General features: G+C 52.2%; 1 protein-coding gene across 6 annotated transcripts in view; it reads right to left on the bottom strand.

The window, feature by feature from the left end:
* Positions 1 to 27,092, bottom strand: part of ARHGAP8 (Rho GTPase activating protein 8) — a 53,329-nt gene that overhangs the window by 8,120 nt on the left and 18,117 nt on the right. For all 6 annotated transcript variants that reach the window (XM_019739249.2, XM_074326529.1, XM_019739251.2 and 3 more), the window contains 5 exons: positions 19,087 to 19,174; positions 14,781 to 14,912; positions 13,593 to 13,679; positions 10,417 to 10,515; positions 8,967 to 9,077 (listed from right to left, as the gene is read on the bottom strand). In XM_019739249.2, the coding sequence (XP_019594808.2) occupies positions 8,967 to 9,077; positions 10,417 to 10,515; positions 13,593 to 13,679; positions 14,781 to 14,912; positions 19,087 to 19,174 (517 nt within the window). The remainder of the gene's footprint in view (positions 1 to 8,966; positions 9,078 to 10,416; positions 10,516 to 13,592; positions 13,680 to 14,780; positions 14,913 to 19,086; positions 19,175 to 27,092) is intronic.

Here is a 27,092-nt window from a genome sequence, read left to right as displayed (position 1 = left end):
ATTTCTGGCATTCTTCACTCCTTTGTGAGGATCCAAATTTCCACTTGGCATTATTTTTCTTCTGTCGGATGAACTTCTCTTAATATTTCTTATAGTGTAGGTCTGCTGGGAATATATTCTCTCAGCTTTTGTTTCTCTGAAAAAGTTTTGTCTTTGCATTCATTTTTTGAAAGACATTTGTTGGGTATATAATCTTAGGTTGACAACTTTTTTCCTTAAAAAGATGAAAACTTTTAAAACTTAAGAGATTTTGCTCCATTGCCAGCTGGTTTGCATCTTTCCAATGAGAAATCTGCTGTTACTTGTATCTTTGCTCCTCTGTATGTGGTGTCCTTTTTTTCTGTTTGCTTTTTTCTCTTTGTCACCGGTTTTAAGCAATTTGATTACAATGTTCCTTGGTGCAGTTTTCTTCACATTTCTTATGCTTGTGGTTCACTGAGTTCCTTGGATCTGTGGGTTTTTATCAAATTTGGAAAAACTGAGGCCATTATTTCTTTAAATATTTGTCTGCCTTCTCCCTTTCTGGGACTCCAATTATCCATATACTAGATGGTAATATTATGGCACAGGTTAGTCTTTGTTTTTTCTTTGTGCTTCCTTTTGGATCATTTTTATGGTTATGTTTTTAAGTTCACTAATTTTCTTCTGTGATGCCTAATGTTTTGTTAATCCCATTCAGCGTGTTTTTCCTATTAGAAGTTATATTTTTCATCTGTAGAATTTCCACTTGGTTTCTTCTTAAGATGACTCTTCATCATGTTTGTGTTTTCTACCACCGGCTTAATGATCTTGTCTGCAAATTCCATCATTTCTGTCATCTCTGATGTGATCATTCATTTTATGTGTTCACGTGACTGGACCACATTGGGGGCGCACGTATTTGGTTAAATGGTATTCTGGGTGTGTCCATGACGCTGGTTTTGGATGAGATTAACATCTGAGTTGTAGGCTGAGTAAAGCACACTGTCCTCCCTAATGTGGGTGGCACTACCCAACCTGTTGATGTCCTGAACAGAAGAAAAGGCCCAGTGAAGGAGAATTCTCTCTTCCTGCCTGTCTTCAAGACAGGACATCCATTTTTCTTGCCTTTGGACTCTGACTCAGACGGGAACCCACACCACAGGCTCTCCTGAGTTTCCAGCTTGCCAACTGCAGCCTTTGGGACTTCTCAGCCTCCATAACCACGTGAGCCAATTCCTCGTGACACATCTGCTATTTGGTTCTGCTTCTCTAGAGAACCTAGACTACTACACTGGGGTCTGTTTCTATTGATTGAGTTTTCTCCTGATTATGGATCAGGTCTCCCTGCTTCTGTGCATGACTTGTGATTTTTCTTTGGGAATTTTACACTGTTGGTTGCTGAATTTTATTGTATTTCTCTGAATGGAGATGAACTTTCTTCTGTCTTACATTAAATCATTGGGCATTTTCCACTTGCAGTCTCAGGAAACTCTTGCCAGAAGCTCCGAGCCAGCCTGCAGGAAGTGTGGCCACCCTGAGAATGTCAGGCTGGGAGCCTTGGACCCTTGGCCCCTCCTAACTAGGTACCAGCTGGACACCACTGGTGACTTTCCCAATGCCACACGGAATGAATTTGCCTGGCTGAGCTTCACCTAAATTCCAAGCCCAAAGAAATCAGGATATATAGTAAAATGGCTGTTGTTTGAAGCAGCTAATTGCTGGGGGAACTTGTGACACAGCAATAGATAATGGGAAAACACAGTCATGAATGGATAGGGCCAGGACACAGACCCATGCGTCTGAGCCTAGAAACCTGTGCTCTTGTATACTGTGTTTCCCTGAAAATAAGACCTAGCCAGACCATCAGCTCTAATGTGCCTTTTGGAGCCAAAATTAATATAATATCCAGTCTTATTTTAATATAAAACTGGGTCTATAATAATATAATATAATATAACATAACATAATATAATTAATATAATATAATATAACATACTATAATATAATAATAATATAATAAATATAATACCAGGTCTTACATTAATTTTTGCTCCAAAAGGCGCATTAGAGTCTTATTTTTGGGGAAACACTGTATTATCTAATTCCCATTATAATTTTATTAGCCCAAATGAGAGCTCGGAGATGGACACTGCGAGAGGCTAGGTGACCAGCTCAAGGTCCCGCAGCTGTGAGGTGGCAGCCCGGGAGGCAAGGTTGGCCTTGAATCAAATCTATTTTCTTTCTGCACAGACTTATCAGGTGGACGTGGGGTCAGTGCTGCTTTTCACTTGATTCAGGATGAACAGAGGACTCTTACATTGGTCCACACGAGTGATGACGATTCCTACTTCATCAACAGCAATGACAGGCCTTGGCACGTCCTGACCTCGATGGAAACTTGGGCTGCTTGGTGATTTCTCTTCTGCTGAAGCTGTACGGCTGGGACACCAAACAGCAATCCGGTTGGTGAAGGGGCCCTGAGACTGCCACTGCCACCGCCTCTGTGGGTTGTGCTGCTGTAAGAACGTGGGCCAGACCCTCCCCACCCTTCCCATGTGCCCCTCTGAGGGAGGAGGAAGTCTGGGTCCCAAGCAGTGTCCAGGCGGTCTCTTCTCTGTGTCCCTGGCAAGGGAGGAACACGAAGGATAGGTTCTTTATCGCCCAGGGTGCTCCAAAGCTGTGGGCTCTTTTCCTCCTGTTTCCTTTGGGACCAGACACACCCATGCCAGTCCTGGCCCCGCCCTGAGCAGGGTGGCCCTCAGCCTATCTCTTAGCCTCCTCAGACTCAGTTTCCCCATCTGGAAAGCAGGAATGCTGGAAACCTCCCTGCAGGGAGCTGCAAATATTAAACAGTAAAGGGTGCGAAAGGCTTTGTTCAACTGCAAGTCAAAGGTACTGACAATTAAAATCATTGGAACGCTAGGGGCTGAGTGACTTCTCAGGACAAACACAGGTAGCCCATTTCACAGATGAAGAAACGGGCCAGCACACTGCAGTGACTTGCCCAGGGTCACACAGCTAGAGCCTGGGTCTGTTGATTCCAAAGCCTGAACTAGTTACTGTTCCTACTGAGGGTCCCAACTGAGACCTACTGAGCAGGCTGGACCCTGATAAGCCGTGATCGCGGTGGTTGCCAAGAGGCCCCTTGGCCTACAGCTAGCTGACACCTTGTGTTTTACAAGCAGACTTCCAAAGCAGGAAGGGGGCCTGTGAGATCATGAGAAACTGAGGTTCCAGAACAGGAGGGTTTGCCCAAAGTCACAGGGCTTCCAGTAAACCATGCTTCTGTCTCTGGGCATTTAAAGAGCACCGACATTCGCCCTGCGCCTCTCATAGCATAGCACAGAACAGGGACCCTGACATTAAAGTACTGCTCTCGATAGCGCAGAGACCACAATTTGGATCTCCGTTCTCCTCCCTTCCCCTCCCCTCCCTGCCCCTCCCTTCACCTCCCCTCTCCTCTCCTCTCCTACTTGCTGGCTCAGAAAGGGGTTTACTCAAGGGACTGACTGAGTCCGTGCAGAGAATGACAATTGCTCCAGGGGACTCTGGATAAAACATGCATGTGCTCCTGGCTGGGTGGCGACACCCAGGGCAGCAGTGACGAATCCTCACACCAGGTCCCTTCATGCATCTCCGGGTATGCGGGCCAGGGCCAGGTCTCTACAAGGATGCATGGACTGTGCTAAACCCACACCCTGAACTAAAGTTCCGAGGTGCACGCGGGTGGGGGGCTCTCGGAGGCGAGTGCAGTTCACCGGTGGGCCCAGCATGCTCTGGGCCAGCCGTCTGCCCCCCGGAGGGCACTGGGACTCACAGCACATAATTCTTGCTCGTACCCCCTCCCCTCGAGTAACTGAGATCCTGTTCTTTCCCTGGTTTTGCATGCAAGGAATGCACAGAAAGGAGAGGTTCTGGCTTTTTAAAAGCAGTAGGAATAGGAAAGAAGGAAGGGAAACCTGCAATTACAGTGATAACACGTGTGTGGAACAGGCCTGCCTTGCTGGACACGCAGGCTTCCCCCAGACCTGAGATGGTCATTGGTCTCACGTCCCCTCCCAATTTCCGAAACAGGATGGATGGCTGCAGCTCACATCACTGATCAGCGAAGGTCTCAGCCACAAAGCCAGCCGGGAGGGCCTGGGCGCCTACAGAACTGGGCAGTGCACGTGAACATCAGAGGAAGCACCGCATTGTGACAACCTACTGTGCGCTGGGCGCACTACTAAGCCTACTGGCTTCATCATGGTGTCCCCGTTTTCACAGAAGACCACACTGAGACTCAGGGAGGCTAATTGTTTTATCTGAAGTCACGCAGCCTAGGGTTCAAACAAATCAAATCTGACTTCCCAGGCCTTGTACCTGCACAGGCTGTTAATATAAATTCTGAAGGGGGTGGGGGTCTGGTACACAGCGGGGCTGCTGGGAGGTGGCAACCAGCCCAGGAATGCTGCGATCCACTTCTGCACAGCTGGCCCTCTTTGCGAGGCAAATGAGGAATAAGAAACAGTTTGTACCATCAGCTAGACCAGTCCTGAAAAGTCTAATGGAGTGGGGGGTCCTGGCAAGTCAGGCTGGCACATGACTTAGAACCAGAGCCTAGGGAGGTCCATTCCCTACCCGTGGGGCCGTTCCCAAATAGCATCTTACGCTGTCTGCACAGCCACCTGGTGCAGGAGACCAAACACGGGTGTACCCCGAGCACACGGGGAAAGGGCAGAGAAAGCAGAACCCATCGCCTCGTCCCCTGCAAAAGCGGGCCCTGGCTCAGATGAAACCCTCGCGCTGGGAGAGAAGCAGAGGCCAAAAGGGCCACGTGGTCCTGCCCACTAATGCACTGAGCATCCCGGAATCCATCACCGTCAGATCACTAACAAAAAAGTGCAAAACGAGTACCTTGAAAACTACAAAACATCCCTTAGAGAAATTTAAAAGATCCAAATAAACAGAAAGACAGCCGTGTTCATGGATTCAAAGACATAATATTGTGAAGATGGCAGTACTCCCCAAATCGATCCCCAGAGACAGCACAATCCCTATTGAAATCCCAGCTGCCTTTTGCAGAAACTGACAAGCGGATTCTAAAAATTAATATGGAAATTCAAGGGACCCAGAATAGCCAAAACTATCTTGAAAAAGAAGAACACTTCCAATGTCAAAACTTACTAAAAGCTTTGGTTATAAAGATAGTGGGGTACTGGCATATAGATCAATGGAATAGAACCGAGAGTCCAGAAATAAAGCCTCACATTTATAGACAATTAGTTTTTCACAGGGGTGCCAAGGCAATTCAATGGGAGGAAAAGCAATCTTTTCAAAAAATGGTCCCCATTTGTATCGTGGCATCAGGGAAGGCTTCCTGGAGGAGGGGAGTATGAAGGAGGAATGAGAGCAGGGGAAGCACTGGGCAGCAGGAACTGGTTCACAATGTCTGCACACCTTGTTGTTAACCTGTGGCCCTGGAGGGGGAGGAGGGCAGGGTTTCAACTCCAGTTACAGAGAAAGAAACTGAGGTTGCTAGCTTGACGTCCCAGAGCTGGGATGTGACCTGCTTCCCCTCCCCAACCCGAGGGTGGCCCCTCCCTCTTCCCACTAGGCCATGGCTGCCCAGATAGGGCTGTACTAAATACATATGTACGTTTCCATTGTCCCACTTCAGGGAGGGCAAGCCAGCAAAGACCTCTTGAATCTCTGATTTCCCCCTTCGTATATTAACTTAATTAGCTGGTTCTAAGGTGATATCTTTCTGTTGTGTGCTTTGGAACTTAACTTAGCAAATTAACATTTGTGAACAGGATTTGGTTATGAATTTTAATGACTTTCATTCATTCATAGTGCTTTATTTAATATGTTTATTGCCATTTTATTAAAGTCATTCACAATGAAACAGCATAAAATATTAATTTATAGAGGCAATCGCATGGATTTTCTCTCAAAGTGGCGCATGCAGAATGTTTTCAAAGGTTGTGCAATGATCATCAGTCCCTAACGATATAATGAACTGATTCTTACAGTGACAACTGGTCCTGAAATAGGAATGACCCACGGCCCGTATAAGGGACATTTCTAATATCTGCCTTCGATCTGCTAACTGACAGCTCGGGAGATCAAATGCTGCATCAACACATTCTGCAAGGCACCTGCTCAAAACACAAGGCCACAGGGCCCCCCGGTGAACTTCACACAGCCGAGAGGACCACACAAATTACTAACCATTTCCCATACATTGTACTCGGGTGGATGGCTTTAGGAATTGGGTATGGCTTTGGTTTTTCATTTTTAAAGTTTCATTAGACAGTAAGGAGACAGAAATAGTTGTGAACAACAAAATAGCCAATCTGAAAGGCATTGCTGGATTTGTCAGGCTTATTAATGATGGAAAGGCCAGTGGCCTCGGCCATGGCTACCAAGGACCCCTGGGCATCAGAACACACCAAGAGCAGCAGAACCTCAGGATGGGCCAAAAGCATCAAAGCTGACAACAGAAGATTCAGAAACAGGTTAAAGGGTCACAGATCGCTTGGAAATCCAGGGCCTGCTGTCTGGGCCTCCCTGGGACCCTATTCTGAGATCTGAGTTCTCACCAGCGCCCCCAGAGGGGCCCAAGGTCACTGCAGGTGCGTTCCCCATTAGGAGCAGTGGGGATCACACCAGCATATATTTAGTGTTTAAAAAAGGAAAAGGAAGGGCCGTTTGGTGAACTTTTGCTCCGGATATGTTTAGGGGAACATCCATCCTATTTGAACACACACTGTATTCGTGAAGGGCTTACAAAATGCCCCTTTAAGGGAACACCACGACTGTGTGTGTGGTTGAGGAGGCAGGGGGTGCGACCCGACAGTCTAGAGCTGCGCGCTTAAATAGAGTTAGAAAGTCAGCACCTCAACTGCACTCGCCACATTTCTAGTGCTCAACAGTGACACACGGACAGCGCAGACCGTGTCTTGCATTGCCGAAAGTTCTGGAAAACACGGTCTATCTTAGCTGCTGTGACACACTCGAGGAACCCACTCCCACCTCTTCTCCTGCATAACAGCCCCACCCCTCCTCAGCTCGTCTCCTGGGCGCCCTCGCGGCCAGCGGCCAGCTCTCGTCCCAGTCCCTGGAGGCAGACTCTGGCTCTGGGAAGAAGATTTAGGCACAACTCCGTCCCCCACAACCACACAACCACCCACCTCTCACTGCCCCATGTTAGTTTCCTACGGCTGCTGTAACTACTTACCATAAACTGGTTCAAAACAATACTAGTTCATTATCTCACTTAAGGAGCGGTCAGAAGTGTAAAATGGGTCAGCGGGGCTGTGCTCTTTCTGGGGGTCCTAGGGGAGAATCCGTTCCTTGCCTTTTCTAGCTTCCAGAGGTGGCTGCATTCCTTGGCTCGTGGCCTCGCAATATCCCAGCCTCTGCTTCCTGCTTCCGTCCTCACATTTCCCCTCTGACTCTGGCCCTCCTGCATCCCCCTTATAAGGACCCTTGTGATGACACTGGGCTCACCCAGATAATCCAGGGTAACTCCCCATCCCAAGGTCCTTAGCCTGACCACACCTGCAAAGTCCCTTTTGCCATGTAAAGCACTATTTTCACGGCAACAGGACATGGGTGTCCTTGGGGCTCAGTATTCTGCCAAGCATACCCTCCTCCCTGTCCTCCTCCACTCTAGGCCCAGAAGAAAGACGGGGGTCCCCAGGGCTGTGTCTGCCGCCCCAGAGCCCGTGAGAGAGGACAGTGAGGAGCCCCACAGCCAGCTGCCTCGGGAAGGACAAGGAACAAGAACAGGGTAGCACGTAGGTGTCCCCCTACCCCGTGGCCCAGACGCCGCCCAGAGCCTTCTCATTTCTCAGCCTTCCAAGGTGCTTCAAGGTCCAGCACACAACTTACAGAGTCTCAAATTTGTATGTAAGAAAACAAATTGCAGGCAAGTTTCCAACAAGAAATGAGTAATTTGAATGGAACTGAGCAAACTGCTCTCCAGGATCCCACCCCATTCTCCCGGCTCTGCTTCCCCTGTACACCGTGTACATCAGACCCAGCTGCCTCACGTGGCTGCAGGATGAAACATCTCCTTTGTCTTCTGCCATTCCAGGTGCCTTGGGGCCTGGCCTCCTGCCAGAAGCAGAGGAGAGGCGGATGGATAAGGCGCTCACCGCTGAGTGGGGGACAGCTGAGGACTCCCCACGGCAGCCTGCTCAGATTGGAGCTGCGACAGAGCAGACCCGCATGCAGTTTGGGGCATCAGTGAAGGCTTCCTGGAGGAGGTGTCATTGAGGTGAGTCTTAAAAGAGACGAGTTGGTCTGGCTGGGTGGCCCAGAATCCTTTACAAGTCATTAAAGGTTAAAAGATCACATTACCCAACGCATTCATTTCAGAAATACAGAAACAAGCTGAGAGAAGGGAGTGAGTTCAAGGTCATGTGGCTAATGAGGGGTCAGAGTAGTCAGGAACGACAGGGTGTCATAGTAACAACAGTCCCTAAATCACAGCAGCTGAGCCCAATAGAGGTTTACTTCTCACTTGTGTTCTGTGTCTGGCGTGGGTGTCAGTGGGAGGCCTGCTGTGGTCACTCAGGGATGCAGGCTGGGAAGGCACCATCTCAACCTGGCTTCCGTCACCACGAGAGGCAAACTGCACACTGGCTCCTAAAGCTCCCCTCCCATGTGACCCATCCCACAGCTGCTCCGGTCTCAGTGGCCAGAGCAAGGCACGCAGCTACGCTTCACTTCCAAGGTGGTGGGAAGGGTCCCAGCCCTGACCTGGGGCCAGAACTGCCTGGGAGCAGCAGTGACAAAAGCTGGGGCAAGAACCCCAGATCCCTGGTCCGCTGCCCCATGTAGGTGCTCAGACACACACCGTAGCGGGCACGCAGCCTCAATGACAAGCTCACGCTTCAGTTTTCCCGCAGGGTTAAGCCCGGCTACCAGAGACGAAGGTCTGGGAAAAGCTTCCCCACACACAGAAGCGGTCCACGGTCCCACAGAGGAAACAAGAGCAGGCCAGGCTCACTTACTATTGCAGACTGACGCCAAACTGCTGGGTGGGCAGAGGGGGCCGTGGCGGCGGCGTCTTGGCAGGAGGGAGAGGCCTGCCCTTATGCAGGTTCCGCAGCTTCTCGTCGTACCTGTGGACACAGCAGAAGTCCGGTTCTCACCTGGCAGGGGAGAAGCCTAGGACCACACGGGGCCACCTCCAGGGGCTGTCTGGGGGCCAAACGCCCATGAACATCTACAGGATACCCGAGTATCTCATCCTTCTGGGCCCATGTGCCACACCGCATTCTCTCTCTCTCTCTCTCTCTCTCACACACACACACACACACACACACACACACACTTATAATTCCCCCATTGCCATGGGGTGTTCACACAAAAAGCAGGAAGGATGGTCTAACCCCTGTCAAATGTCCAGTCTCTCCTGCCAACCCCTGGCCAATATTTCACTGACATGTGTCCGCACAGGGGCTTCCCTCTCCTGGAAACAGCCTTCCCTAGATTCTCAATATAGCCAACTGCCCCTTTGAATCTCACTTTAGGAGTCACCTCCTCCTGGAAGCCTTCTGTGATATCCCCTTTCCACTAGTCCCCTCCCTAGCTGAGTTAAGTGCCTCCTGCATCCCCTGTCATCACTGACTTGTGGTCCCCACTACCTGGGAGTGTCCTGAGGGCAGGGGAACTCCCCACACAGCTCTATATCCCCAGCACCCCAGTAGCTTGGTGCCCACAGGGAGCGTACCATCTCTACTCCCCCTGTAAGGCTGCCAACCTCACCTGCACGCAGCTTGGCAAGCACCCTGCTCCCTCACAGGAGCCCCCCAAGACAGGGAGATGTAAAGGGCAGAGGCACCCAGGCAGGGTTAGAAGGTGCCCAGGCAGGGTTAGAGGCACGGGCTGGACTGGGCCCCGCCCTGAGGTGGCTGTGGAGCCAGAGCCACTACACGCCTGCCTAGGCTCCTTCTGCTCCCAACACCCTACGTGAGAGTCTGTGGAAAGGGGGAGCACCACTGCTGTGTAAAATAAAGCAGCAGACACACCAGTGAAGCTTTCAGCAGAAAGCCCTGGATAGCTTGTTCTCCAGGGCACCTGCCACAGGCCTGAGAACATTTCACTCTGTACAGTGTTATACACACGTGAGAAATAGCCCCAAGTCTCTGCTCAAAGCAAAAACGCTAAACACTGAGGCAGCGAACGGCAGTGACCACTATGGTTATTTTTTCAAATCCATTTTGTAATGGAGGACGAGAAAAACATCGGGTCCACGCACATAACTGCCCTCGGCCTCGCTTCTCTGAGTCAGCAATCAGCATCTTTACTGCACATTTTTGTGGATGCCACAGATTTCTGAGCCGGATCTGGCCGGCTGGTTGGAAATGAAGCCTTCAACCTTAATGGGGTGGGTCCAAGACGTGTGGATACACACAAGGACGGTCCACACTGCCGCTCTCGTAACGGGGTCTGACTCACTGCAGAACTTCCGGGGGGATGGCCAGCTGGTCGCATTGGAGGTGGTCACAGAGCTCACTCAGATGGTTGAAATAGGTGACTTTTTTCCCAAACTTGTGACTGAAAAAGAAGAAGCGAGAGAGTGAAAATGATTGGGTGGCAACAGAGAGGCCAGGCGTGGGGGGGTGGGGGGAGCAGGAAAACAGCGGTGGCATTTTTCGTATTAAGAAAATGTAACTGCTGACACAATTTAAAACCAGGATATAACAGAAGCCGCCTATGCCTGCAGATGTTTCGCTTTCTGAAGACCTTGGATGCATCAACCACTCTTGGGAGTCTCATCTGCATAAATATAAATACCCGCCTCCAGTATGAATCTGCTGTGAATTTGCATAGACACAGGGGACGGCATGGGGGCCAGGGAGCCCGAGGGTACAGGGAGGGCAGCCTCCAGTGGGGTTTCCCACACGGCCATCCCCTCTCTCTGTGAGGGTCCTGTGAGGGCAGAGACCACATCTGAGTCCTCAGCGGTTTCTCTCCAGGACAGTGTCACTCTGGGGAGCACAGTAGGGTGACCATGGCTGCCAAGGCCAGACGAGCCCTGGCCGAATCAACTCACCCACCTTGCAGGGCCTCAGTCTCCTCTCCTAAGTGAGACTATTTACGCAAACCAGTCCCCACTGTCCTACACCTGGTAGACATTACTACCTGTGTCCATTGTTATTGTCAGGCCTCCTAGTTTCCTGAGCTGCAAAGTGGGGAAAGAACAGGAAGATGGAATGGGTGGGATGTGCTTGGCCAGCGTCCACACCTGGCAAATGATCACTACCTACCAGACCGTTTTCACAGTGTCACTGAAGTATCACTGAGTGACACAAAATGGCACGTATTTCATGTACAGAATTGGATGCCTTTGGACATGTGCGTACAGCATGACGCTACCTCCACAATCAAGGTGACAAGCATATCCATCACCTCCAAGGGCTCCTCGTGTCCTTTGCTTCTGTGTGTGTGGGAAGAACATTTAACATGAGATGCACCCTCCTACCCAATTTTCAAGTGCAGGATACCGTATTGTTACCGCAGGCTCTGGGCTGTCCAGATGCTTACAACCTCCTCATCTTGTAAAACCAAAACTCATTTGTTTCATCCCAAGCCCACTTGAGTCCAGAGCCCCCGGGGAGGCCCAGCCACATGCACCGGCTCCCCCTAGTGGATGAGGGGGAATCAGACAGGGTGCCAGACCCCCAGCCATCTGCACTGATGGGCAAAGGAGACCTCGCCACCGCCTGGGGGACAGAGGTGTCAGCTTCAGAGCTGCAGGGAGGCCCCTCGTGACAACACAAGAGCCCCTTCATCTTTCTCTGTGTTTCTGGTGCCCTTCTCCAGCCGGCCAGGCATTTGCTGGACACCAGCCTCTGCAGATGGAGGCGGGGCCCTGCTTCCTGCCTCTCACACCTGGAGAGGGCCTCAGGGCAGCTCATCCAGGGATCCCAATGAGGTGTGTGTGGAATCGCCAGGCCCCATCCCAGAGGGTCTGAGGCAGGGGGTGTGGACTGGTCCCGCCCATGGCAGCCAGCGGAGAGCCACTGAGCTTGCCCACCTGCTCTACCCTTGGATACAGAGTCACATGGGCAGCCCAGGGAGTCACATGGGCAGCCCAGGGAGTCACATGGGCAGCCCAGGGAGTCACATGGGCAGCCAAGGCACAGTCGACATGGCCCCGACCCTGATTCCTGTGGTCCTCTCCTGGCACCTGTTTATGTCCATGCCTGAGGCAAGATAAGGGGCGGAACCACACAGGCTTGAGATGGAATCCCAGCAGAGCCCTCGCTTGCTGTGTGACCTCAGGCAAGCTCCTTAACCTTTCTGAGTGTCAACCTCCTCTCCTCTGGAATAGGGAAAATACAGCTGACTTCATAGGATTGTTTTGGGGCGCCTGGCACATAAGGTACATAGGATATCATAATTAAATTAATCACAGAAGGATAATAAATTTTAAAAACACTAGCAGCTAACACTGAACATTTGTTAGTGCCAGGGAGACCCCATTCTAAACACTGTGGGTATGAAGTCAGTGAGTTGTTATAACAACAGAATGACTGAAGTAGCATCGACAGCCACACGGGGAAACTGAGGCAGAGAGAAGGTGCCTTTCTTGCCCAGAGTAATGGGTAGGCAGGGGCATTGCAGTCAAGCCTGGGTGGTCTGATTCCAGGACCCCACATCCTCTAGGCTGCAAACAGCAGAAACGGGTGATTTTTTTTGCCCCCCAAGAACTTTAGAGGTTTCTAGAACTCTTAGAGATTTTATAGAATGAATGGCAACACCAATAAACAGAACACCTGAATGTCCTTCTTGGGCAGTAGGGTCACCAGGACTGGCTCTCTCACTGCGTCAAATACGGCACCAGCGGGCTGGTCCTGGTTAAACAAAGTAGACGAACAAAATCCCACCTTCCCAGTGGGTGCGTGTCTGCAGCACAGGCAACCAGGTGAGAAAACTGGCAGGGAGTTCTAGTAAACCGAAACGAGCTCTCTGGCCCCCAGTCTCTCCCTGTGTTCAACGGGGAACCAACTCAAGTCTGCTATTCCAGGAATCCTCCAAGTGGAGACGGCGGAGCTGAGAATCACATCTGACCCCAAGCTCAGGCTTCCTGGAAGAAGTGTCAAAAGAAGGGCCCGACCCCGACGACATACCACCTCCTAAAAAGATTTTCATTCCAGATCAGATCTAAGCCGTCCACGACCTCCCTATTAGAGGGACAAGCAGGATTTATTAACAGGGAGGGCATCTCAGAACACCCAAAAGGCCATCTACAAACTGGGGATTCTGCTCAGCACCCTACCACCTGGCAAACACACCTGCTCGCGTCTGCAGGTCTCAGGACTCTGTATATTTGGCGGGGGTGGGGGTGGCACAGGGTTCCTCCAGAGTCACATCTCACCATGAGACGCGCTGGGAAGTTTCTTCTCAAGTCCCAGAGAGGCCCAGAGCGCAGAGGGGGCTCGGAAGGCAGGACTGGGCCTCCACCAGCAATCTGGGGATCGCAGAGTACATGTGTGCGTGTGTGTGTGCACATGTGAGCACATGTACGTGTGTCCGTGCTCACCAGGTAAGAAGAGAGCGTCGGTGGGAACTTGAGAGGAGCCAGAGTACGAACAATATGGACGGCGGTCAGCAGACAGGCCACGTACCTGATGAGGGGTTTGAAGACATTCCACAGGACTTTGATGAAGTTGGTGGGATGCACGACATAAAGGGCCTTCAAGTTCTTCTTGTACCTGAGAGGGAAGGTGAGATGACTTCAGAGCAGAGCCTTGGACACGCACCCTGAGCTAAAGAACCGCTTCAACCGTGAGCCTCAGAACCTTCGCTTCTCGCCAGAGCCAATTAAAGGCCGTGGACCGGACTTAGAAAGGGTCCAAACACGGGGAAAATCAGGACCCCGCCCACCACCACTGCCAGGCATGCACACAGCGCTTTAGGTGGCGAGACCGGAGCCCCCACTTACTGCTGCTCGCTCACGCCAAGACCAAGGGCAAGGGGCACACGGCACCCACGGAGGGCGTGTGGCAACAGCTCTCAAACTGAAACTTCACAGACTGTTCACCCCCACTTCTCTGCTAGGAACTGATCCGGGGCGAACGAGGGGTTCATGTGCAGCTCACAGCAGGCTGCGAGGCGGGCCACAGGGCGCCCACACGGGGACGCAAGGCACCCTCTGAAAGACAAGGCGCGTCTTCACTTGCCTCCCTTCCTCCTTCCTGAATAATTCAGTCCAGAGCCATGAGGCTGAGCCAAGGCAGTTGGCTTCCACCCAGGGTGGGGACAGAGGTAGCTGCGCACGCTGAGGTCTGAGAGGGCCAGCAGGGTGGCTGTGGGACCTGGCGGGGACCCCGCCTGCCACCTGCTTTTGTGCTGCCCACAAGCTAAGAAGCGCTTTACATTTTTACATGGTTGAAAAAATTAAAACAATAATAGTTCATGACATAATATGTGAAAACGGCTGAAATTTACAATCTCAGCGCCCACAATGCTCTTCCTGGAACATAGTTCTGCCGACTTGTTTACGTGCAGTCTGTGGCCGCTCTCGCGCTCTACGGCAGAGCAGTTGTGACCAAGACCTGACGGCCCATAAAACTCAAATATTGACTGTCTGGCCCTCTCAGGACACGTGTGCCCAGTCTAGGTGACAACACTGGGCAGAGCTGCTGGCCCGGAAAGGAGGTGACCCCTCTTCCCCAGCCTCGCTCACCAGACCACCCTGCCTGGCCCCTGCTGTCCTGCCCTTGTCACTGCTCAGCTGTGACCCCTCGTGTTGTCCGGGCACCCCCTCACTCAGCCCCCATCCTGAGGTCCGCCTGAGGGCCCAGGGCACGTACTTCCTGTCAAACTCCTTGTAGGTGGTCTGGAGCCACCTCAGGGACGGTTTGTTCCGGCTGTTCAGCCCGTAGTGGAAGTAGACGATGGTGTAATCGCTCTCCACGTACTGGTCCAGCGTGTACTTCAGATACCTGGGCACAAAGCACAGGCTCGTTTATGAAAGTCACGTTCTTGTTATTGGTTAACCACGTAGGCTGGGGTCACCCAGGGGGTGCCAGCACTGAGACTCCACCCGCCAGGGGACCCAGTCCTCATTTGTTAGATGACAACGGAGACTCAGAGACATCAAGTAACTTACACAAGGTCACACAGCTAGTGAGTGGGTGTGGTAGGCCAAATATGGCCCCCGAAGGGCATCCACGTCAAATTCCTGGAGCCCGGGAACGTGCTCTGACTTGGAAAGGGTCGTAGCAGGTGTGACTAAGTTAAGGATCTTGAGAGGAAGAGCTAATCCTGGGTTAGCCAAGTGGGTCCTAAATGCGTCACATGTGTCCTGATAAGGCAGATATAGAGGAAGAATCTCGGAGGGGAGACGGCCACGTGAAGATGGAGGCAGAGCAGAGCCACGCAGCCCCCGGCTCAGGAGGGTGCAGGATGGCACAGAGCCATCAGAAGCTAGAAAAGGCAAGGAGAGACCCTCCCTCCTCCCCGGAGCCTTTGGAGGGAGTGGGGCCCTGCGCACACCCTGATTTCAGACTCCGGGCCTCCAGGACTGTGAGAGAATGAATGTCTCTTGTTTTATGCCACCCAGTGTGCAGTCATTTGTTATAACCATCACAGGAAACTGACACAGAGGATGAGCTGGGATTTAAACCCAGGACCGACTCGCCAGCCACCTCCATCTCAGACTCCCTGCTGCTCTGTGCATTTCTAGAAGCAAGCAAGTCCGTTCTGGGTTTGCTCCTAATATTTTCGGATGTTAGAGCAGGATCCTGACTCTGCTTAACCTTTTCATTTGATGACATTCACAATATAGGCTCCACAAGTCTCCGTGGCCACTTCTAAGGGCTGCATAGCCCTCAGTGCCCCCCGCGGCACAACTATGGACACACTGTTAAAGCCCTCATCCGTGCATCTGCAGGGGGACGAGCCGTGCAACGACCATCCCAAACCCCTGCCAGCACCGTGGCAGGGGCTCCTGACATCGCACACACCAGGTCATCGTGTCATTACCTAGAAGTGCATCTTGCAATTAATCCAGCCTGGCGTGCCCCCAGGAACCCAGGCCTGGCTTCTCTGAGGCTGTGGCTGGGAGCTCTGGGGTCCACAGTGGACAGGAGTCCCCAGAACCATTTCGGGAGAAAACCCCAGCAGACTCTGGCCGTCTGTAAGCACTGGGCCGGCCCTGCCTGGACACCATAGCGGGTCTTCACCTTGCACGAAAGGATATCAGCTTCTCCTTTGCTGGTCTGATTCCTAAACGTCAGAGTGCCCTCTGCCCAAAGCACTGACCATCTGGACTGCCAGCCTCACACGTACTCACTCAATCCTCCCCAAGACCCGGATGGGAACTGTTATGCCAATTCTACAGTAGAGTTCGCTGAGGCTGGCAGGGAAGCAGTTAGGGGCCAGGTCAGAATGTGAGCAGAGCAGCGCGGCTCCAGAGTCCACTCTCTTACTCACACTTTCCCACCCCCAGAAAGCCACCTGTTCCCAATCATCCTCCGCCTTGATGTATAAAAGCTGACCTCACACGGTACATGATTTCAGCTCACCGATTATAAAAGCAACTTCAACTACCACACACCCTCCAGCACATTGTCTCAAATGCCCTCTGGACTAAGCCACCAGGACATAATTCACCAAAGTCACCCGTCATCCAGTGGCCCTCACACACAGAACCCAGGTCAAGATGCCCAATGTCACACAGAGTCCCCGGGCCGTTCAGAACTACACTTCTGAAAGGCTGGTCCTGTCTGCCTTTCTCAACGCGTTTTCAAGAAAAAGGAAACAAGGGGAATGTCTTCGCTCAGCTCACTGTCCACACTGGGCACTCCTAGTAAAAGCGGGCACCTTTCCTCCAGCCCAACGTGCCCCCCAATTCTTTCCGCAGTTCTTGCTGAGTTCTTCTTGGTGTCCAAACACACCTGCCACACGTGCTAAGCACAGGAAGTCATTAAATTACTGGTTGAGCTTCAAAGACGTGGACTTATATCTTCACCCATTTCAAAAACTGGAGCCCACACCTGGCCACGGCAAAGCCATCGTTCGGAGGTGGAGAGGGAAGATGACACTCCTCTAGACTGATTTTTGCCTAAATGCTGTGGAAAAGGCTAAGCCTTAGGCCTCTTCCTCACAAGGCCGAAAAGCCCATGGGGGACCTTTGTCTTAAATCAGAAAAAGGGGCTCCTTCCTCTAGGCAGCCACCTTCCAGCACTGGGTGAGAAGAACGCCAGCTGCATGGTGGCCCCTCATTTGGATGCCCTTGTGCAGTGAACAACCTACACAACTGTTCACAGCGGCTGTGCTTGAATCTCCATCTAGTAGTGAAGATTTCTTGGGCAGGGGCATGAAAGAGCACACAACGTACTAACTGTTGGCAGAGGTACTTTTTCTTGGATTGAGGTGAAAATTCATAACGTAACACTAACCACTTTAAAGTGAGCGATTCAGTGGCATTTTAGTATGTTCACGTTGCTGTGCGACCACCATCTCTCTGGTTCCAAAACATTCTCACCGCCCCAGAAGAAAGCGACCACCAACCAGCTTTCTGTCTGTCGGGGGTGCTTCTGTCTTTATAAGAAAACAAATCCTGAACTCATTCCTGGCCCAGTGGCACCTTCGGTGAGGGCTGACCCAGAGGTCATGGATGATTTGATGCCACAAAAGGAATAAATTGACAAGGGAGTGTGTTAAATCTCGGACGACCTCAGGATAAATGCTCTCCTACCACTGGGCGTCCCCTCTCCCTGGGGGCCCCATGAGCACTGAGCCTGGGCTGTAGAGGGCGTCAGCTCCCCCAGGGAGGCCAGCACCTCCTGGGAGGGCCAGCTCGCCATCTGGGGTAACCTGCCCCCCCAGGATCCTGGCTTGCCTCGTGAATTCCGTGGAGATCTCACCACACGGCAGCAGAACTGGCTGAAGACTCTCCCGGGCGCCTGCCCCCAGCAAGGCTTCTGCCATCACCATTGTGTCTTCAGCTGCTGCCGACAGATTCTCTAACAGACTGGAGTGGATGTTTGGGTCCAGGGATTCTCATGAAACAGCCAGCCCAAGGCTTCCAGGTGCTTCTATGATCCGACTGTGCCTTTGTTCATTTTGAGCTTGGGCCTACGGGTCACGGCCGCTCTGCATTGTGCTGTGGGCGGGAAGGTCTGTGGGTTTTAATAGTCGGGAACTAGGATCCGGAAGTAGTGCGGGCACAGCCTCCCCGCCACTGTGGCGTCTGTCCCCAGCCATGAACGAGGCCACCTCTCTGTCCTTCAGAAGGGCACACAAACGTTTCCAGGGATGCCCAGACATGGGCCGGGAGTGAAGCAGAATCAGCGTATTGTCAGAGAACAGCTTCCGAGGCACGGAGCACCCACGTGAGCCCCATGGGCAGAGGAAACACCTCAAACATGGTGTTCAAGGTCAGTCACACTGGCCCCGTGGCTACTGCAGCTAACGCGAGCAGGGACTCCGCTCCCAGTGTGACCTGCTGGACCGGATGCATGGCTTCAAACAGTGGCCACAGTGGCCTGCAGAGCAGGAGCTGCCCTCAGAATGTGGCTTTGTCTCCCCAGACGGAGCTTGTCATCGGCCGAGGTCTCCCGCTCACCCAGAGGGCGGTTCTGGGTGGACGCTGCACTTGGTACTTTGCCAGCTCCAGCTCTCATGAAGCTCGCTGGTCCCACCAGGGAAGGGGGCAGTGGAAGCAGTGTGGCTGTCTCACAGAGCGTGCAGGTACCAGCAGCAAGGGACAGGATGGAGGGGTGACGGTGGCCAAGGCCACACACCGGTAAGTGGAAGGTGCTTCCTTCTGAGCAGCAGGAAACTAAGCAAATGCAGAGGGCATGTGGCTCCGAGAGGGAGGGAGGGAGACCTGAAAGTGCTCTCAGGCTTAGGGCCAGAGCTCATGACTGTGGACCTACAGCCACCCTGGGCTGAAGACGGCAGCAGTGCTGCAGGGTGGCTTGTGACCTGGCTGTCGATGTGACATCACCCGGGGACCCACTCATCAATCTATGTACGTTTACCTTTGACCTGGAACATCCACTGTGCTGAGGGTGACGGAGGGGCATGTACACAGGTAGGGGTACACACACAGGAGGGGTGTGGCACAGGGTGGGGGCGGGCATGGAGCGGGCGCCCGACGGGACTTACTCCAGCAGACGCCTGTGGTTGAGCTCGTGGGAGGGGGGCATCCGGCAACAGCTGAACGTGACGATGCGTCTTCCAAAGCGGTCCTCCCCTGCAGGAAGACACAGGTGTGAGCCTGGCCATGGCACCACCACTCAGCACTGCCTCTCTCGGAACACCCGCAGGCATTACCAAAACTAGCAGGCGAGGCGCAAGTGGCCGGTCACAGCCAAGGCAGCATCTGCGGAATAAGCACCTACTATGTGACACTCTGCGCTCTTCAGCCAAGTTCATCTTTACAACCGGCCTACGTGTGGCAAACAGTCTCCCCCACTTACAAATAGAATTTTAGGGTGCAGTGAGTCACCAGTGCAATGTACACAGCGTGCGGAGGGCACCTGGGATTGAACTCTAAACACGACTGACTTCAAAGCTGGTGTCTGGCCACTCTGCACGCTGCCTCCTACAAAGTTAAAGCACCCCCCAAGGGCTCCCCGAGACTCTGGGTCCTGGGTTGGCCTGGGGGACAGTAGCTCCTGGGTGTGACCTCAAAGGGTACAGGAGCCCTCTTAGAAGCGTGGATGTTTGGTCCTGGCCCGTCATGACCCAGGTCACCCTGTGATGTCTCAACAGCATCTGTGCTCACCCCACACAGGACATCGGGGTGAAGGTAGGTACTCCTTGAGGGCTGGCCCTGGTCTAACCACCTGTGCCCACAATCCAGGCTTGCTTCTCATGCCTGCAGCTCAAATTATGTCCAACAATCATGTGTCGATTGACTGAGAGACTGATTACAGAAAGATTGAGGAGGCTGAAAAAAACAAGGGTACCCTCCTAGAAATGCACACGACTTTAAAACTCACTTCCATTGTAAAGAATTTACATCTGTTTTCAGATGTTCACTTGAAGTGAGAAAGGAGAGCAAAGCGTTCTCATCCCCCTCCAGCTCTGAAAGGTAATGAACCAAGATTACACACGCGCGTGCATAAACTCGCATGTACACACACACACACACACACACACACACACACACGCACGCTCTGATGTCCCCGCCCCGGCCGCCCGGCCAGGACCCCTGTTTGTTATTCAGGACACGTGCGCTTCTTCCCAGGCGCCTGGAAGCCACTGTGATGCTCAGAAATCTAGAGTTCTTTCAGTTTCCAAATGCAGCAATCTTCCCATTTCACGGGCTCGTTAAGAATGCTGGTCATGCTTTCCGTTCGTGTAGGAAGCACCCGTTTGAAAGGGCTGCATTGGAACCCACACATTTATTCGCTTCCTTTGCCAAATGGGCGTTTTCACACACAAACCCTTCAATGGCTGTGCCTGAGAGTACAAAGTATTTTCCCAACAATGTTCTACCGTCTGGGAGGCCAGGGCTCCCAGCGACCCCCAGTCTGTGCTCACCTATGGGGCGAGAGAGAAAAGGACAACTATGCTTCTGAAGTTGTGAAGGTCAGAAAACCCAGCAGCACTGTCGTGGCCAGGATCAGAGCACGTGCAAGGTCTCAGAGACACGCTGAACAATTGGGTGAATGGAGCATCAGGTCAACAAGCGTTCACGGAGCACCCACTGTGTGCTCAGCTCTGCACAGAAAGACCAGACACGGCCCCTGCCTGGCCCTACAGCCCAGGGAAAGGACAGTGACGTGGGGGAGGCGGGGTCTCTGCCCAGCTGCACAAGCCCCCTCTGAGGGCCTGCGGAGCCCCTGGCGGGAGCCCCTGGCAGCCACACCTACCTCTGCAATGACTTTTACCTGGGGTTGGGCCACCCTTCACAGGGGAAGGGCACCATCCTCCACAGAACGGCCCTCCCTTCAGACGTGAGGTGGCAAGGCAGGGGTCCCTAGGCTCCCCCACTTCTGACTGGCAGGCTACAAATTCGCAGGTTCCCACTACCCCCTGATGATGGAGAATTCACTAGAATGACTCACAGAACTTGAGAAAAGGTCATACTTATAATTACAGTTTACTATAAAGGATACAAATGAGGACCAGCCAAGGAGGGAGACATCCAGGGGAGGCCTGGGGTGTCCTGGACATGAAGCCTCCATGCCCCCCATGGAGACAGGAACACGGACATGTCAGCACTACCCAGGGCGGCCCCACTGTGCCCAGTTGTCACTGCACAGGCACGACTGCCTGCCCCATGATTCCGTCCACGGGTCCATAGGTACCACTGACAACTGACTGCACTTGGTCTGCAGCCCCGCTCCAGGGGTCATGAGCCCCCCGCTTCTAGTCCCATGGCTGGTCATCCTGGCACAGCAGCTCCCTCCTGAGTCATCTGTTAGCAGAAACCACCTAGGGGGTCCTCCACGGGCACCTCTGTGCCAGAAACTATCATGAATCACAAAGACACTCCTGTCACTTGGGAAATTCCAAGGACTTAAAAGCTACCTCCCAGGAACCAGGGACAAAGGCCAGCCACATTCTTCACCAGAGTCCCAGACCCTGCACCCAGCCCAGCTGTGCCAGGCCAGAGACGCAGAGGCCAACCTCCAGGAAGAGTGAGGTTCACCCACCAAAGCCACCCTACCTGTGTCCACTCAGTGTCCTGGTGGAACATGGGTCAGGTGCGGCCCCTGCCCGCAGACAGACACCGTCGTAGCTGCGATGAGGCAGGAAGCAGAGCGTCCACGGCTCCACGACAGGGAGGGACGGTCAGGAACAGAGCAACCCAGTGTCTGATGGACACAGAGAACCCAGGGAGAGGCGTGGGAGAGCTTCCCAGAGGACGAGGGACAGGTGTGGGGATGGGCATACCCCAGCCAAGTGGGGGACAGCAAGGCCACCCCAGGGCCAAGGGTGAGCAGCAGGAAACCTCTGATGAGAAGTCGGACACCTGATTCCCAGAAAACCTGAGAAACTTGGTGTCCAAGAACGAGAACCCTCTGGGCAATACCAGGACACAGGAGGTCTTCAACAGATGCCAGCGCCCTCCTCAGACACACAGGCCCCACTTCCCTCCCCACCCTAGTTTCCTGGTTTACTGATGGTGGGTGGGGGTCTCACGGCCTTTCAGTGCACCTCAGACCTGTTGCTGAAGAGGGGGCCCTGTGCTGGCGGGAGTGCGGATGTGCCACGACCGCTCTGGTCATCTGGCCCAAAGCACGGAGGGGACGTGGAGACAGGGCAGAAAGGCAGGGAGGGTCAGAATGATGAATTCCCACCTGAGAAGTCTCTCAGCCAGCAGTAGGGTGTGAGGGACCAGGCCCTGAGCCCCTCCCACCCTGCCATCTGAATACAAGAGCACAGCATGTGCAAAGGCACTGAGGCAGGGACATGGAGATGGGATAGAACCCAGCGCCCACACTGGACCCAGTTCCTTCTCCCCACGAGCCTCTTGCTTGTATAAAGCACTGATTCATCCAATCAACACTTATTGAGCACCTACTGTTTGCAGGATCTATTGACCAGCACGATGCTGAGCTGTGAAGGTGAACTATTACTAAAGGCTTTTTACTCCCCTCAGAACCAAAAGCACAACCAACCCGCCATTTTCTTTTCAGATCAACAGATTTCCCAATGTCCAGCCAAACTAACATCACAACATTATTCAGATTCGACAAACTTTCACGCAGCTCAGAGCAAGTGCAGCCGTGGCAAAACTGGGTTCCTTATACTCTCCCCTCGACAGGTGATGCATTTGAAAAGTTCCATAATAAAAACTGAAAAAAGGAGGGAGGGAGAGAAGAAAAGCAAAGGCCCACCGGGGCAGAACTGTCCCCACTCACCAGCCGGGAAGCCCTGTGTGGCCTCTTTGCTTGTCTGCAATATGGGGACAACAACAAAACTGACTAGGAGGGGCACAGGGAGGATTAAATCAACAGCTTGAACCAAGTCTTGGTATAGTGCTGGCACATAGTAAGTGCTCAATAAACGTGACCTGTTACCTCATGCCAGGCAATGTTGGGTGCTTACAGGTGTGCTGTGTCATCTACAGGCGAGGAAACTGAGGCCCAGAAAGGCCAAGTGAGCGTCAGAGCCCAGTTCACACTCGCAGCTGGCTGGCTCCAAGGGCGGCACAGCCAGCCTGGCCTCCACTGCTTCCTCTGCCCCTGGGAGCTCCACATCCCCAGCGGGGAGGCCCTCCACACTCCCGCAGCTGTGAGGAACCCCCAGGACAGCCAGCCCTCCACCTTATTAAGCAGTCACCGTGGCATCTGCCTTAACGACATCAGTCAATATGAGTAAATGCCCCTTCACGGCTCTCCGGTAACACAGGCCAGCGTATCGAAAGCAGGCTTCAAAATGATATAATAGGAAAGGAAATGAAAACTATCAATAAAATGGAAATTCTGCACGGCACCGGCTTAATTCATGAGCCCCATTTCTCCCCTTGCTGTTTACAACCCTACATCGTTCACTGTCTCCGAGACGGGAGAAGCCCAGTTTATGAATAAAGAAATGATTCCCGGAGCCATTACCTCTGATCCGCTCCAGACGATCCATCACCTGCTGGAGAGTGAAGGACGATCACAACGCATAATGAGGCAGCAGCAACAGTGGGGTGACTGGGGGGTTGTCTGTTTGGGGTTTGGTTTGAAGGTTGCTAACCTTCTGGCAGAAGTAAAGGAGTTTTGAAGACTCATTCTGTCTGTGTCCTGCAGGGGGGCCCAGCTGGGTCTGACGGGGTCGAAAGGAAAGAGCTGGGTGCTGGGGCTGTGATTTGTCATCAGTGTTCCTCTGTTTCTCTTCTCTCTGCCATTCGCTCCCTCCACCTCCTGCCCCCTCTGATCCTTCCCTCTGCCTACACTGCTTTCGCCATCTAATCTCCCTTCTGAGCTTGCAGCTCCCAGGCCCTAGCTTCAGACAATGACCACTTCTTAACATATTTAAATCAACTTTATTTGCAAAACATTATCTTAAGAGTTAAAACTCTACAAAGCTTCCATTTGGCCAAATATAGAATCCCTTAAACAATGACAGGTCATTCAATATTAGATGAGAGTCTTTGGTTTCTGGCTGAAGTTCTGACATTCAGCACTAGGGGAAGTGGCACCTGGGAGAGGAAAATTCAGGGAACTCCTTGGTGGGAGTGACATGCGGTTACCCTGCAGCAGAGCCCTGGGCAGGGGTCCTAGAGGGGCGGTGCTACTTTGGAAAGGAGCAGGGGATCCGAAAGTTCCAGGTCCTCAACTGTCCCCTGGCCCACTAGCCACACAGGAATGTCAACACGAGTTAGGGACCAGGGAACAAAGCCAGACACCAAGGTGAGGCCCTGGGAGGAGGGGGCACAGGACTGACCCTCAGTGAGGGAACACCCACCGGCTGCTCCAGCTGGAAAAGCTTCTGGCGATTTCAGGGACGTTGGTTTTCACTCTAATAATGTTCTCTGTCCTCAGCCATTGAGTCACCCAGTTCAGAGTGTTCAGATGTCCCTGCTTTAGTTCTTTGACTATAAAATCAATTTCACCCAGGTGTAGAGCTGGTTCTGTTCAGCTTTTCTCCAGTCATCTGCCCGCCCTATTCCTGGTGACTTTCTGGTTAAGACAGGCATCTTTCAAGGATGGCCTGAGGCCATTAGATGTTCTTTTAAGACAGTTCAACTTCTCAAGAAGCTGGGGTCTAAATGGGCAAGAAGTCTGCTCCAAAAGAAGAGACCTCTCTGGAATCCAAGGATTGCCACCCGAGCCACCCCCCACCCCCCAAGGAAATGTGCAGCAGTGAGGGCAGGGGCTCGAGTGTTCAACTGTGACAATTTTATATAACGTCTCTGGGAAGAGCCTGAACACACCCCGAGGCAACCCAAAGTCCCTTACGGTGCTGAAGGACCCACAACAAACCACGGGACACCACCTACGTCCCACCAGGAAGGAACCCTGTCCCGGCCCCTGGGGTGCCCCCAGCGCAGCAGGTGGAGATGAGACACATAAAAGCAGCAGCCCAAGTTACTTCCCAGGGACCCTGTCTCTTAATGCAACATTTCCTTCTGCGGCCCTGGAAACCTCATCGCATTCTGCAAGGCCCCTTCCCAGCTAGGTTTCACCAGTCCTCCAGCATGACACAAAAAATCTCTCAAATTTGCCCCTCGTCTCCAGGCACTGCCACATTAGCTCAGACCGTCACCAGTCTTGCTCCTGCCGGTCCCCCTGCCTCCTGCAGCTGCCATCAGCATCCTCCACAGCGCGGCAAGAGGATCATTCTAAATCACAAATCCCATACGTGGGTCCTGTTTACAGTTCCCCAGAGCCATCGCGGCCAAGTGCAAAAGCCCCAGCGTGCCCCGCAAGGTACCAAAAATGTGGTTCCTGCTTTGCAGCCACCTCTCAATGATAAGGTGAAGAAAGATCCAAGATAAGGAGATGCACTTCGTTCATACAGACTAAGGCTGAACGGGATAGATGGAGCAGGCCCTCTCTACCAGCACCAGAGAAAGCTGTGCGGTGGTCGGTGCTGTACTAACACCAGACAAATCAGGCAAGGAGTATGAATACAGAAGCCCTGCCTGACACAAAGAAGGCCACTTAAGAATGACAAAACGGGCAGCATAGCAAGAAGACATAACACTCCTACGTGGATATGCCCCTAGAAACAAAACGTCAAAACCCACGGAACAAAAGCAGACAGAACCAAAGGGAGAAATGGACAAACTGCAATCATGGGTGCTTTGAACACGCCTCTGTCAGCAACTGAAAGACGCAGACATGAAGTCCTCCATCTAAGGATGTAGAAGGTCTGGACACTATTCACGAACTTAACCTAAACGAAAGACCTAGAACACTCCACCCAGCAATGCAGTATATACAAGGTGTGATCACAAAATACAGTGAATGTTTAAATTTTTTAAAAAGTATTACAGTAAAAGAAACACTACCATTAATTCCCCTCAAAATACTCCCCCGCGCTTCTAACACACTTATCCCATCATTCTTGCAACTTTCTGAAGCAGTTCTGGACGTCCTCCTTCGTGAGTGTGTTTAGTTGCACTGTTGTGGCTGCCTCGATGTCCTGAATCATTTTGACTTTGGGGAAGAGCCAGAAGTTGCACGGTGCCAGATCCAGTGATAAGGTGGATGAGGACACACCATAATATTTTTTTTTTAATAAGTAAATGTCTTTCTTTTTTTTTAAATTTTTTTATTGGGGAACAGTGTGTTTCTCCAGGGCCCATCAGCTCCAAGTCGTTGTCCTTCAATCTAGTTGTGGAGGGCGCAGCTCAGCTCCAGTTGCCGTTTTCCATCTTTAGTTGCAGGGGGCACAGCCCACCATCCCATGCGGGAATTGAACCGGCAACCGTTGTTTAGGGCTTGCACTCTAAGCAACTGAGCCATCCGGCCATCCCCGTAATGTTTTTATTTGACAGAAATTGTCGAATACCAGAAGCGATGTGTGACACGGAGCATTGTCATGATGGAGGATGATTTACACTTTAAAACACACCTTCTCTCAACTGTAGCTCACACCTGACTGACTGCACTGAACAAGTTGAAACTCATCACACACTTGTTACTAAGGTTCAATGTGTCACTTCCTATATTGAAGACCCCTGCCTTTCCGCTCGATGGCACTCGGCAACCGCATTCATCATATTTTTTTATCACACCTCATATAAGGCCGTGGTTCTCAAACCTTTTAGGCCTCAGAACCCGTCAATGCTCTTAAAAATTACTGAGGACCTCAAAGAGCTTTAAAACAAAAATATGGATTATTTCTACAGAAATTTACCATATGAGAAAACTAAAACAGAAAACTTTTAAGTATGTATTTATTTGTTTTAAAACAATAATAAGTCCACTACATGTTAACACAAATAACGTATTTTTTATGTCTGATGAAACGTGACTATATTTCCTGCCTTCCTTTTGTGGGCCCCTGATCTATGAGTCCGTGACCCCCACATCCAGTCCAGGATTCATCCCTTCTACCGAAACCCTAAAGGTTTTCTAACAAGGACACTTGGGGCTTGAAATGTCTGGCTGCCTCTTGAACCCCATCCTTTCTGTGCTCTCCCTGCACTCGGCGGCACCAAAACGTTTCACAATTTGTGTCTCTGGGGACTTCAACTACCGAGAACTGTTCCTTTC

Source organism: Rhinolophus sinicus, linkage group LG02, assembly GCF_036562045.2.
Source record: "Rhinolophus sinicus isolate RSC01 linkage group LG02, ASM3656204v1, whole genome shotgun sequence".
NCBI lineage: Eukaryota > Metazoa > Chordata > Mammalia > Chiroptera > Rhinolophidae > Rhinolophus > Rhinolophus sinicus.
The sequence above is the reverse complement of the archived record's forward strand: the minus strand, read 5'-3'. Positions and strand labels throughout refer to the sequence as shown.